The sequence below is a fragment of the Vombatus ursinus genome, unplaced genomic scaffold, assembly GCF_900497805.2.
Source record: "Vombatus ursinus unplaced genomic scaffold, bare-nosed wombat genome assembly UNPS02014781.1, whole genome shotgun sequence".
Taxonomy (NCBI): domain Eukaryota; kingdom Metazoa; phylum Chordata; class Mammalia; order Diprotodontia; family Vombatidae; genus Vombatus; species Vombatus ursinus.
The window spans coordinates 8,075,451-8,090,215 of record NW_020954559.1 but is presented as its reverse complement, the minus strand read 5'-3'; the positions used below and the strand labels follow the sequence as shown (position 1 = coordinate 8,090,215).

Genomic DNA, 14,765 nt, shown 5'->3' with positions numbered 1-14,765 from the left:
AATCATTAGAGATGATTGAACAAAATTAGAACTAGAGGTGTGACAACATGGGTTAATTACTTAGCCTCTTTGATCCTCAGTTTCTTAGTCTATAAGAAAAGAATTATATTTGTAATGCCTCTTCACAAGGATGCTAGTAAGAAAGCATTTTGTAAAACTTAGCTCATTATGTAAATGTGAAATAATAACAATAATAATGACGGGTTTTATTGTATTCTCATTAGAGAACTGGCCTAAATTGATTGGCTCAATTTCATTTTGGTGAATACCTTGATGTGCTGATTTTATTAAAATTGTTCTTGAGAAATGGTTCATTTAGGTTCAGGTTTTAGAAAATTAATGTGGTTTCTTTCAATTTGGGTTTGCCAGTTTGGTTCAGTACACATCCCAGATTATCATAAAACTTAATGATCTACTAAGGCATTTTGAAAAAGCTCTCCCTTAGGTTTCAGTTATTGCAACCCAAGGTTGTAGCAGTGTTTAAAATTCCATGTCTCAGTTATTAGGATCAGTAAGTGAAAATATTTTCTGAGTCTTGGTCCCTGTTACAAAAAGCAAGATGTGAAAAGAAAGTAAAAAGGTTTATTTCAAGCAAACCAGTATTTGAATTGACAGCAGAAGTATAAACAGGACCCTAATTAAGCCATTTGCTAATCTGTTTTCCCTGTAGCTGTCAAATTTGTTCTTTAGCCATGATAAATCTATTAAAATAGAACTGAAATGTTGAAGACCTGTTTTACTGGAAGTCCTAATCATTTCCTTGGGTTTCTCTGCCATCTTGTGGTTCAACAAGGAATCTATCTGTATTCCAACATAATTTGTACTTACCTCCTGTTAAAGATTTTTTCTTCTCACAGAACTGCAGTTCAAAGTATTTTATAAAACAACTGGACAAGTCATTAAGTGTTGTCTTAGCATGTCCAAAAGCTTCTAAAATGCAATTAACCTGTAATATAACAAAAGTTTGTTACGGACTTTGTTTTTAAAAATGCATATGCTTTGTGGAAGTAGGGTATTTTCAGATTTCTTAACGTTGTCTTTCTGTTTGCAATCACAAGATGAACTGAATTATCTAAATAATATAGCTCTACGGAGCTTTGAAAATCTTTTGTTCACTAGATGACCTAGCTTAGAACAGTCACTTAACCTTGAAGCATGTTTGTACCAAGGAACTGCAAAAGAACTGCTTCTCCCATCACTTTGTAACAGGTAGTAAAAAACAAACAAACAAAATCATTTTTGGAGGGGTGTCAAAAATATTTTCTAATTTTGGCTATAAATAATGACCTAATCTTTTCTTCCAAGTAGTGAATTTGAGTTAATAGCAATATGAAGTAGTGGACAGAGTGTTGGACTTGGAGTTAGGAAGACTTGGTTTCAAATTCTGCCCTAGCTAGGTCACTCTAGGCAAGTTATTCAACCTCTATGTGACTCAGCTTCCTCATCTTTAAAACTGGAATAGCAAAACATTTGGTAAATTTTAAAATCCTATACAAATGCAAACTGCTGCTACTGCTATCATCACATGGTTGCTTTCCCATATATTACTCCATGCAACCTGCTTGTGGAAATTCCATAAATTGAGGAAATTTATAGCTGCAGCAATTCTATTAATAAATGTTTTCACATTTATTGACAGCTCTTGAGATGATGTATATAGCATTGTTTTTTTTTTTTTCAAAAAAAGCTTCTTCTGCTTCTTTCAGCCAAGTGTTTGACAGTGAGAGTGATCAAACAATTCTCCAACGAATGACAGAACCAAGGAGGGTCTGGGCGGCTTTTCTCTCCCCTATATTTCAGAAAGAATTGTTTTACTGCAGGAAAGAATCACATCCAAATGTCACTTCCTCTACCCTAGACAGAGTCCTCCTGGATGAATTAATTTGCATGTTGTTTGGCTCTCCTAGAATTGAATTATTCTTACTTAGATGACATTTTTATTTGTATTTTCTGGGTTTAAAAAACAATTTTTCCTGTGTTTGCTATATAAAAACACCTCATTCATTCTGAATAGTTTTCAAGTATGAAAGATTACAAAAAATATTTTGTTTGTCACCTACCAAACAGAAAGTGATATGAGATATGGGGATGTAAATAAAATGTATTAATGTCTTTTCACTAGATGTCTTTATTCTGGGTATGTGGTGTTACTTGGCATGTAGACTTGTGAGTTCCTAGGAGTCACAAAAAAAAATTTAAATCTTTTTACCTTTAGCACTTAGCATAGTGCTTGGTACATGATAAGTGCTTAAAAAAACTTGTTGGTGACTAAAAATGACTGAATTGCAGTGATTTCAAAGATGTTTAGAAATGACTAATTTTTAAACTTCTAAAACATATAGTCAGCTTCCTAGTTTAAAAAAAATTGACTGGAGGAGCAGTTAAGTGACCAGAGGATAGAGCACTGCTTCTGGAATCAGGAAGACCTGAGTTCAAATCCAGCCACTTGACACTTACTAGCTGTGTGATCTTGGGCAAGTCATTTACTATTGCCTCATCAAAAAAAAAAAAAGAGGAAAAAAAGTTGACTATACTAGAAAATTTACTGTTATCACTTCTATCTTTAAAGAAAGTAAAACTAAGAGGCAAACATTAGAAAGTTTTAGTGGCAGAAATATTACTAATAATATAATTTGGAATAGATTCCATTACATCACTCTTCACAAGTAATCTCCTATTTTGTCTTATCCAGTCATGTCCTGTTTAATTTTTTTTTTAGGTGAGGCAATCGAGGTAAGTGATTTACCCATGGTCACACAGCTCTAAGTATCAAGTGTCTGAGGCTGGATTTGAACTCAGGTCCTCCAGACTCCCAGGCCGGAGCTCTAACTATTGTGCCACCTAGCTGCCCCATGTTTAATATTTTTAAATATTAACATTGTTAACTAATAAAGAAAATAGAAGGTAGTACCTTGCCTGTGCATCAATTTCAATGTTTCATAGTAGTTATTTAGTAAAAATAATTTAAAAATAAATACCTAAGAAATTATTTTTAAATTATTTTTACTATTAATCTTTTATTTCTTAAGACCCTGATAGTGTCATATTATATTAATGATTACAAAATACATATAAAAATTGACAGCCAAATAAATATGCAAGGTATAAAGGTTACATTGAACTATAGAACATTAGGAAGTAGAAAAGAACATTGCATTTATTTTGTATATGTTCTGTTAAATATATATGTGTGTATGTATATATATACACATTATATATAGATATAATTTTTCTCTTCCATAATAATGTAATTTCCTTGTGGATGAGGCCTATTTCATTTTTTGTCTTTATATACTCAGTGTCTAGCACATAGCAGACACTTTTAATATTTGTTGTTGTTGTTGTTGACTGACTGATTGATAGAAGTGGTAATCAGAAGACCTAGGCCCCACTGGAGGTTATATCACTATTTGCTGGGCCACTTTGGATAAATTATTCAATATCTTAGCCATTGTAAGTCTGAACTCAATGAGCATAAACTTTATAGTTTTACTATTGACTGTGCTAGAAGCCCTTGGCTTTCTGATTCTGATATGTTATATTCCTTTTGTCCTTTCCTATTCTTTTGCCACTGGAGAAATTTAACTGATTTTACTCACTTCAAGATTATAGTGAATAACCTCATCAGAGTCATGGTTTCTGCTTAATAATAAGTTTTGAATTTTTTAAATAGATTCCCTATGTCACTGTTCATAGTAATTGCGCTGATATTTTTCTCTCTCTCTTCCTTTGTGTCCCAAATCAGCATATAATGTCCTGATCAACCAGTAATCAACCAGCTCCCCTAAACTTCTCTCCTACATTTCTCAAAAGTTTCCTTTCCCTAAACCCTCCAATTTGTTCCTACATCCTTCAAAACTTTCCTCTAGTAGTCATTTGTCTTTAATTGCTCTCTTTCTCCAACGACTCCTTCCCCTTTATCAACAAGAGTTTTAGGATTCCTTAAATTAAGTCTTCCGTACAGTTAGCAGGGGAATCTCTATAGCAAGATTCTCAAATAAATAAGTAATTTCTATGACATGTAAGGAATATATTAAAATGTATAAGCATAAGAGCCATTCTCCCAATGACATATTTTCAAAGGATATGAACAAGCAATTTTCCAAGAAAGAAATTCAAACTATAAACAGCTGTATTTTTAAAAAAATGTCCCAAATTACTGATAGAGAAATCCATTTTATTAATTTGATTTTTTGTTTTGTTTTTATTTTTTATACTTTCTTCTTTGATTATCAGGATTTCCATTTTCATTTTTAATTTTTTAATTTGATGGTCTTTCTATCATTTTAATTGCATTGCTAACTCATTGCTCTGTTCTTTTTCTTTTTTGTTAATAAAAATAATTTAAAGATATAAATTTTCCCCTAAGGACTGCTTTGGCTATGTTAATTATTTTTTGGAATGTTTTCTCATTGATTTCATTATATTTAATGGAATTATTTGTTTTTCTATTGTGTGTTTGTTGATGCAACAATTCCTTAAGAGTAAGTTATTCAGTCTTCAGTTGATTTTAATATCTTTTCAATTTATTTAATATAAATTATTTATTTCACCTTATTTACATTACATCATGATCATTAAAAGATGGGTACAATATTTCCACTTTTTCTGTATTTTATGAGGTTTTTATGTTTTAAGAAATAATTATGTACAACTAAAATATGCATACTCCTTTCTATATTCATTCAATAATTGCCAAAGGTATACCTTATCTAATTTTTCTACAAGTCTATTCAGGTCCTTATCCTACTTATGATTTTTTTTTACATTCATTTAGGGCTGTTAGATAAATTGAAGTCCACCACCATTGTAATTTTATTGTCTATTTCTCTTTGTATTTTCATTTCATTTTAAGTATTGAGAAGCTATTTCCTTGGGTGCATATATGTGGAATATTGAAACCAATTCATTGTTATATTACATTTCAGCAAAATGTAATTTCTCTTTTTAGCTCTTCAAATTGTCTGTCTTTGCTGCCTGATATAGATTTTTGTTAATTGCAAAAAAAAAAAAAATAGATGGAAGGACGCTACATATGTGGTATATCACATGTACCTTCAGATGACGTCTGTATAATATGAATTTTACTTAACTGTTTGGTTTTGTTATGAGACATCTCATGAAATGGGAGTAACTTGTAAATGGTTGAAATGTAAAAACAAACATCAAACAAATTATATGTATATATATATATGTAGTAAAATGAGTAGAACCATATGAAAAAATTGTACAATAACAACAACATTGTAAAGTTGAAAGACTTAAGAATTCTGATCAACACAATGGATCAATCATGATTCCAAAGGACAAATGATGAAGCATGCTACCCACCTCCTGCCAGAGAGGTAATGGATTTAGTAGAAAATAACTCATGTTTTGGACATGGTCAATGTAAGAATTTGTTTTGCTTAGCTATGTATATTTGCTACAAGGGTTTTTTTTTTTTTTCATTTTTCCCCCAATGGACAGGGTAGGAGAAAATAGATTTTTTTCATTAAAAATGAAATAAAATCCAAAAAAGTCAAGAGATCAGATAAAAGTCTTTCCTTGGCTTTTCTATTTTAACCAATTTCTTGGGGGAAAATGTCTAACATAGTTAGCTCCACTTTCTCATTACCTACTCTTTCCTCAATTATTTACCATGTATTACGTAGCCACTACACTACATAGTATAGAGTGCCCTCTAAAATCAACAATGCCCTCCTAATTACAAGATCTAATGGCCTTTTTCAATATTCATTGTCCTTGATCTATATTCAACATTTAACTATTCCTTCCCTACTAGGCAAGGACTATTCCTCCCTACTAGGCTCCCTTAGGCTCAAAGATTTGTAATTTCATATTTTTCTTTTCCTGGCTATTCTTCCTCCTCCTGAGTAATCAAAATATGTGTTCTTTTGCGGTCTTTAGCCCTGTTCTCTTTTCCCTCTATCCACTCTTCCTTGGAAATATCATTTACTCCAATAGATTCAACTACAGCTTCTCATTGCCTCCTGGCTGAACTTCTGTGATCAGTCTCATCAAACAGTCATCTATTAAGGGCCTATTTTGTGCTAGATGCTGAGGTTACAAAGACAAAAATGAAATCCACCCTGATGACGCTTACATTCTATTGGGTGGAAAACATGAACACAGAAAAGTCAATGCAACATAAATCCAAAATAAAAACAGTTTATTGAGGGGTGCATGATTAAGAACAATGGATTTCCAAAAAAAAAAAAAAGACCTCTTGAAGGAACTTAGTTGCACTTGAATTCTGATACTTGAAGGCTACTAGGGGTTCAAAAAGCTGAGTTGAGAAAGAAGAGCATATCAAGCGTGGAGGACAGCCTATGTGAAGGCATGTGGTAGGAGATAGAATGTTCTATTGCACAGTGAACATCAGTTAGGTCAGACTGGCTGAAACACTAAATGCATTGTGGGTAGAAATATGTAATCAAGGGCATCAGGAGGAGTAATCAGAAATAGCTTCTTACTAGTATTTCTGCCTCCTTTTCAATCAGTCTTTTGCCTTGTTGGTAGTCTAATTCTTATGCTTACTGGTCAGGTCAATTCCCTGATCACAAAATTTAGGTTCATAGGATTTAGAGCTGGAAGGCACCATGAATCAATTAATTAATCACCTAGTCCAGCTTCTTCCTTTGCAGATGAGAAAACAGGCACCAAGAATTGAAGTGATTTTCTGAAGTCCCATAGACAGCACTTAGCAGAGCTAGTTTTTTGCAGCTATTGCTGCTGCGGCTGCTCCATCCTACAAACTGAGCCAACAGCGGTTATGTTTGGGGGAAGAGAAGTCACTCAGATCTGCTCCCCCACCATCTTCATTTTCATTCTAGTCATTTTTCTACTCTGATAATGGAATTATTCCTCCTTACTCTAACACACACACGCACACACACACACACCTCTCTTTCCTGGGAATTGTAATCAAATCACCACTGCCACTGGAAAGGGTGTATTAATGAACTACTGTATTATTTACTTCTTCATGAGCTTAGTCACTTCCCAGACCATAATACCCTTCCTTGAATACCATCCACCTTTATGTTGCCTCCCCCATTTGAATATAAGTTTCTTGAGGTAGGAACTGTCTTGTTTTTGTATTTCTCCCAGTGTTTGGAATATAAAAAGTGCTAAATAAATGCTATGGATTCATTCATTTGCATTTAAATTCATAACTCCAGTACTACAAAGTGCTGCTCTCTTCATTAGCTTCCTATTCAAACAATTAACCAAGCAATCAATTGCCAAATGCAGTAATTCCTAAACACAAAGAGCTAAGGGCATGTAGAGGTATATATAGTATATCTTTAAGGATATGAAAGACAAAGTAGGGGAATATAAGGTAGTTTAAGAGATAAGCATTATCAGGTGAGGGGATTAGGAAATGCCTCTGTTAGAAGGAATGCTTCATTCTGAAGGAAGAGAAAGAATCTAAAAGTAGAGGTGAGGAGACAGTACATTCCAGGGGACTAGCTCCTGCAAATGCAGAGGTAGGAAAGATGGAATGGTATACATGAGGAACAGAAAGTAGGCCAGATTGAATGTATTGGGAAGGGAGAGTGATGTATAAGGAGGCTGGAAAAATGGGTTAATGCAAAATCATAAAGGGCTTTAAAAGCTAAAAAGAAGTTTTATCTGATTCTAGAGGTGACAGGGAGTCAAGGAAGTCTGAGTGGGGGAGTGGCACCATTTAAAAGAAAATCTGTGATTTTCTGTGATTAAAAAAAATCATTTTAGTATGGTGGATTAGAGTTGGGATAGATGACACAGGGAGACCGATTAGGAAGCCATTAAAATAATGTAGATGAAGGGTAAAGAGGGATTGAACTAAGATGTTAGATAAGTGATTACAGAGGAGTAAGATGAGAGATGTTATAGAGTTAGAAATGGCAAGATTTTTGAATAATGTGCTGTGAGGGAAAATAAAGATGTCAAGGATGATGCTGAATTTTCAAACCTGGCAGACTAGGAAAAATGGTAGTACCTTCAACAGCATTAGGCTTGTTCTGAAGAAAGTTTGGTTTGGGGGCACAGATCAAGAGTTCAGTTTTTTACATGTTGAGTTTGAGATACCTCCAAAAAATCCAGTTTGAAATGTGTAATAGGCCGTTGGTGATGTGTAACTAAAGCTCAGGAGAGAAACTGGGGATGGGTCTATAGATTTAGGAATTATCAGTATAGAGATAATTAAACCTGTGGGAATTGATGAGGTCATTCCCAAAGATTATTGTTGTTGATGCTATTTGTCCTTAGTTCTCAACGGGGACCAATGACATGAGGAGGGTGACATATTGATTTGAAACTGAATTGGATTCAAGTGAGGCAGGGCTGTGCAAAATCATAAACTTCACTCTCTCCTCTAGAGGCATCAGAGTGCAGGAGCAAGACATAGATCAAGATGACTAGTGATGGCCCTGGATGCAGTGGGAGACTTCAGCATTTTTAATCCAAGGTCTCCCAGGTCTCAGTTTCTCTGAGGCAATACCCATTCAGTTGGACAATGCCACTGTTTCTTCTTCCTGCTATGTGGTTGGTGCTTTGCTAGGCAAAGACAAAAGTGAAACTTTCTGAATCACAATAACTTACATTCTATCACATGAAAAGCATGCACACACATATAACATATGCTATTATATATATATGATTATGTGTACACATGAGTATTTGCATATGTTTATATACACATTCATACATATAGTCATAGCATATATGTATATGTTATGGTCTATTGTATTGGCAGCATGCATATAAACTATAGTAGCATATAGTATAGTGTATATAAATATGCATACATTCTATTGGAGAAATGTGAACATATGATCTGTACTATTAGATACAATAATACATGTACACATACAATCTATATTGTTATATATCCTTATTTTTATATTATGAATGTGCTATTATACGTGATGGTATCATTTGTGTGTGTGTGTGTATATATATATGTATGTATATATATACACACACACACACATATATGGCAAAAGAATGACCATAGACATATGTCCACACATGTACAATGTCCATAGATATACGTAAACACAGGCATGAATATATAATTATATGTTGATATATATCCATGACATACACTTACATCAAGTAACTATAAAAGCATACTGATTCAAACACTGAGTTTTACATTTTGATTAGCCATTTGTCCATTAGGTGGCAGTAAAAAATGTGTTTTGGACAGTTTTTGAGAAATTCAAAGCTAAATGAAGCCTTCTTCTTCTTTTTTTTTTTTTAATGTGTGTAAACCATCACTCTGAGTGGCACAAATAAGTAAGTTGTCTTCTAATGGTTTCATTTTTTTTGAACTCCTGAAAGAAAATATGCATAGCTTCTATTAATACTAATTTAGAAAATGAATTGAATTATTTTGTCTATGTAAGAGAGTTCTGTACAGTGAAAAGAACACTGGATGAGATACCAGGAGATCTGGTCCTATTCCTGGCTCTGCCATGTGACAAGTCACTGCATCACTTAGGGCCAATTCTAAGTCTTGTTATTCTTTTGCTTGGTATGTGGATATATTTATAAGAGGCCTCTACTAAATTACTTAGATTAGTTTTATTAATGTTTAATTTTGAGACTTCTAAAAGTATGGAGATATATTGATAAAATATCTTTTCTCTAGAATTTTCTAGAAGACAAATACACAAGATTCCTTAGTGAAGAATGAGAAATTAGTGTTATAATATTTCCTAAAACTAGTTGTTTAAACTAAATGTTGGAACTCTAAGAAAATTTGTTTACTAAGAGTTACATTTTTAATTCCAGGCAGTTTTCTTTCATGGAAAATATATTGCAACTAATTGTAATAAATTGAAATTTAGGACAAGTTGACAATAGCATTTCAGTTGATCATGGTGCTATCTAACAAGAAAGCCAATATCTATGATAAAATGATTGTAATTCACATACAGGATGATATTTTATACTTCGAAGCATTCAAGAATAAAATGTACACCTGTGTAGAGTTTATAAAACAGGAACATTATATATCCAAGATGGATATTATGAATGAGTAGGTATGAGCCTATTAAATGCATAACAACCACCAGAAACCAATTTGCTCTAGTCTCTTTTGCACTCCCCAGATGTCACCTCATCTCTCTGTTTTCCCTCCTAGTTAATAGGGTATGCTGTTTATAGCCACTATGTAAACTTCTGACATTGAACTCACACGTCGACCCTTTTAAACTTGTCTTCTATGCATTCCACTCCTCTATGCTTGTATTTAAATTAACAATGACATTAGTCTCAAACCCAACATGTCCAAAAATAGAAAGGCTTTCTCTAAAAACCTCCCCTCTTCCCAACTAATACTGGTGAGGGCACCACCCTCCTAGTCAAGCAGGTTCATAAACTCACATACTTACACTCACTCCACATATGGAATTTGCTGTCAATTATTCCTGTTTTCAACTTGTAAAAATTGTCATACATGTTCTATTCTCTCCGCACACAGCCACCACACTTGTTCAAACCCTCATTGCGCCTCACTCGGATTACTTCAACAACCTTCTAATTGTTGTCTTTTCCTTAAAATTCTCCCTCACTCCAATTTATTTCTACTCGACTGCAAATGTGATTTTTCCAAAAGGGTATGTCAGTCTAAGTCACAAGCTTCCCCCGACTCCAACTCTAATGGCTCTCTATTATCTCTAGGATCAAACATAAAATCCTCTATTCAGTTCCTTCATAGTCAGGCATCTTTCTATTTTTTTAGTCTTCTTATACTTTACTTTTCTCAATACAATCTATAACCCAGCTACAATGACCTCACTCCATTTCCTGACTTTGTGTATTTGTACTAGCTGGGTCCCTTGCGAGAAATGGTCTCCCTCCTCATTTCTGACTCCTAACTTACCTGACTTCCTTTGATACTCAGTTTAAATATCACCTGATCCAAGAATTTTTTCCTGACCTTACATGTCCTCCATATGCTCCCTCCCCGCATTTCCTGTGAGTTATTTTTTATTTACTTTTTCTATCTGTCCCGCATCTGTCTCTCTGTCTCATACACAGAAACACACACACATGTATATACAAATACACACACACACACACACACACACACACACACACACACACACACACATAGCATTATTTCCCAGGACAGAAAACTGTAGTTCATAGAAATCATCACTCTTCCTTCAGGGAAAAGAACAAACTAAACCAAAAAAAAAATAACCAAAAGAAACAAAACAAACAGTACAAGTACTGTCAAACCTATCAAAATTCTTTTGATATTTCACTATAGATTCACAAAAGAAATCTGAAAGATAGCAATGACATTTTAAAATCTTCAAAGAATTTAGTTAAAATGTGGAAAGGGAAGAATGATTCACATATCATAATGCACAGTGCATTTTGGAAATTAAAAGCACATCTTGCTTAGAGATTATTCATGGAAAAATAGATTGTTATATCTTTACTTTTATCAGGAAGAATCTGAAGTTGTGACACTATAATCAAATCCATGAATTTTATTATTCCCATTAATTAATTTCAATATATTTTATAAGACTTTGGGATCCTTAAATACAAGCAGACACCAAAAAAAGTGATGTCTTTCATTCTTCTAGTTTGGCCCCAGATATTTAAAATATTTTGAGTTCCTGTGAACAAACACTGGCTAGAACATATAAGTTATGGTATAAATATATGTTACTAATTTTAATCTCTTTAAATGAAGGTGTAACCAGAATTCCAAAACCCATTTGTACAGGACTCTCTCTTTATTAGTGGAGATCATTTCCCCGTACCTGCCTGACGGGTGGGGAGAGTTAGTGAAAAATAGGAGAGAGGAGACCTTCAGTTTTTTACTGCAGTAGTATCTTCAAGTCTCTGCAGATTCTCTTGGAGTCTCTTATCATTCTGTACTCCCTCCAGCTTCAAGAGTAAAGATGGTTGATGACAACCCTACTTTATGTTCCTGAAGGAAAAGACTTTGGGGAGAAGGCAACATGAGAATGAAGAGGTAACTCTCTGGCTTTGAGGAGAGAATTCCATAGCAGTGGGCTTAGGACTCTTGTCACAAAGGGAAGGACCTCAAGTTTTTTTTTAACAGAAAAAAGTCAATTATAGCAGGTCTTATTGAATTTAAAGGCATTCAAATGCAAAAGTAATGGCTAAAAATTTATCACAACTAGTTACATTAAATTTGAAATGTTCACAAGGCAGTTTATGATGTGTATTTTCTTCATGTAAGTTGCCTACAATTTTTAAGGCAGTCTCTTTGGTATTGTAAAGGGACTCTTCAAAGTAGATAGAACTATAGCAACATTATCTTCTCCCTCTAAACAACTCCAACAGAGGCAGGATTTCATGACATAGGGAACATCAGAAACTAAATCAGTCATTGTAGAATACTGATCTGGAAGTTTTAATGTTTGAATGTTCTCTGGGTTTTTATTTTGATAAATGACTCCTGGGATAAACGCAGCTGTGTTTATCACAATGTAATCAGATGTACTTGAATGCATAATCACCAAAGTGCAGGTGTATTTCTGTGTGTGTGTGTGTGTGTGTGTGTGTGTGTGTGTGTGTGTGTGTAGTGCACATCCAGAAATTCTAATTCAGTAAGAGTCTGAATTCCCTCTCCAGGCTATTACTAGTCTGCATCAGCACATTTGTCGTATCTCACTGTGAAGTGATTACCTGGGTGGAACTGTTGTGTTTGTTACTCTAAGTCACATGACACTCATGCCTCATGATAAAAACAACTTAACCTATTTGACCATCACTTTCAACTGCTTATGTCCTCAGACCCTTTATTCTCAGCAAAACTCATATCCAGTTCTTTTCAAGAGGAAAAATACACATTTTTCTGCTATGTGAAATTAATGGTTCCCTGCTTAAATAATAGAAATTGGCTTGAGTGAGTAATAATTATAGTTTTTGAATAAATGTAGCTTTCCCTGGGGATTGCTATGAACATTTCATTAAAATGAGAAAGTTTTAAATATCTGCATAAAAGTAGGTGAAATATATCAAGGATAATGATAGACGCACTGTTTTAAAGTTCAGTTCAGATCCAACAGAAGAAAATAAAAGCATATTACAGAGAATGAATGATTTTTTTTAGAAGCATTTCATTTAACTTATACAAACAAAGTGTTCCATATAAAGGAATTTTTCAGATAACTGAAGTTTGTGCCAATGTTTTTTTTTTATTGTAACCATTTTGATGGAAATCTTCTATTAAAATGTATTAAACATTTCCCTACTCTGTCAAAGCACAGAGAACATTAATTCATCTTTTTTTCTCAGTGACTCAGATTCATTATTATGAACATCAATTACTATATTGAATTAAAGAAGTGAGACCCTTAGGAGTTACTGAGATGTATTAGGATGCCTGGCTCAACATTAGGTGGCCTCAAATCATTAAGTTTTTGAGTTTGGGGTTTCAAATATACCTACCTACATACATACAGATAGTAACAGATATACTTTTTATTAAAAATCTATACTCCCTTCATGTTTGGCTTGTTTTTCTTTTTTTAATATGATGGCCTCTTTACCCTCTAATTTTCTGCTTCTAAAATAAAGGAGGTTATATGAATAAATGAATAACCAAATTTAGAATTATGTCTTAAACACAAGCAAATAAACCTTGAGTAAAGTACTGGAGCGTTCTTTTATGAATTAAGGTTCACTATAATATTTTTTTAAAATGCTTTAGGTACTAAGAGGGGTTTTTTTTGGTCTTTTGTTTCTTTCTGGGGGCTAGCTGAGTATTAGGCATTACTGTATCTTTTAAAATCAGGAAACAGGTGTAAAGATTTTTATCATATATATATATATATATGTATATTACATTTAGTTATTACATGACCTTTAGCTATCTATTTCTAATAGAGATATTTTTCTCCTCTGGGGAAAAAAGGTTCTCAGAGGATCCTGGGATTAGATCTCTCTGCTGGGAGTGCTTGGTTCTCTAGGAGAGGGGTAGCATTCCCATCTTAAAAAAAAAAAGGGTGCTAGTAACTCATATTCATTCACTCTCATAAAGAAAAAGAAGTCCAGCTTTTGGTAAGAATAAAGCAATGATTTAGCTGCTTATTAAATAGAAACAGATACTGAGATAAATGTTATTTTTAAAAATTTTTTTTGGTGAGGCATTTGGGGTTAAGTGCCTTGCCCAGGGTCACACAGCTAGTGAGTATCATGTGTCCAAGGCCAGATTTGAACTCAGGTTTTCCTGACACCAGGACTGGTGCTCTATTCACTGCACCATCTAGCTGCCCCAGAGATAAATGTTGCTCATGAATGTCTTGTCTCTCTAGTTTAACTATAATTCTTTGTGAAGATGGGTCATATTTTACACAAACTCTTTCTGCCTCTACTAATAGTTCTGGTTGCAGTACTAGGATCATAGTGGGCACTCAATAAATACATTTCTATTTTATTGAAATGATTAGAGTCATATTTAACAATTGTTTTATACATAAACTGGGACAGTGGCTACTCCAAACCACCATTTTTTCACTTGCCTTCATATGCCTAGCAAATGATTTTGTATTGTGGCTTAGTAATAGGATAGATGTCATTTAACGTGATTACCCTTAGTTTCACTTTTCATACTTTATTCCCCTGTATCTTCACCTATTCTTCCCTCTTTTTTCTCCTCTTTCAATGGAGGAGGTAGTTTTCCTTTCCAGGTATAACCCTTTCACTGATATACACAGACCATCTTGCATGTGCTCCTCCAAGATATTTTATTATCCATGTTCCCAGCTCTCTCTCTT

The 14,765-nt window shown here is 33.8% G+C and overlaps 1 protein-coding gene across 1 annotated transcript in view; it reads right to left on the bottom strand.

The window, feature by feature from the left end:
- LOC114046108 (unconventional myosin-XVI-like) overlaps nt 1–14,765 on the bottom strand; it is a 682,808-nt gene that overhangs the window by 377,320 nt on the left and 290,723 nt on the right. The window contains exon 15 of the mRNA XM_027866362.1: nt 829–946. Within this exon, the coding sequence (XP_027722163.1) occupies nt 829–946 (118 nt within the window). The remainder of the gene's footprint in view (nt 1–828; nt 947–14,765) is intronic.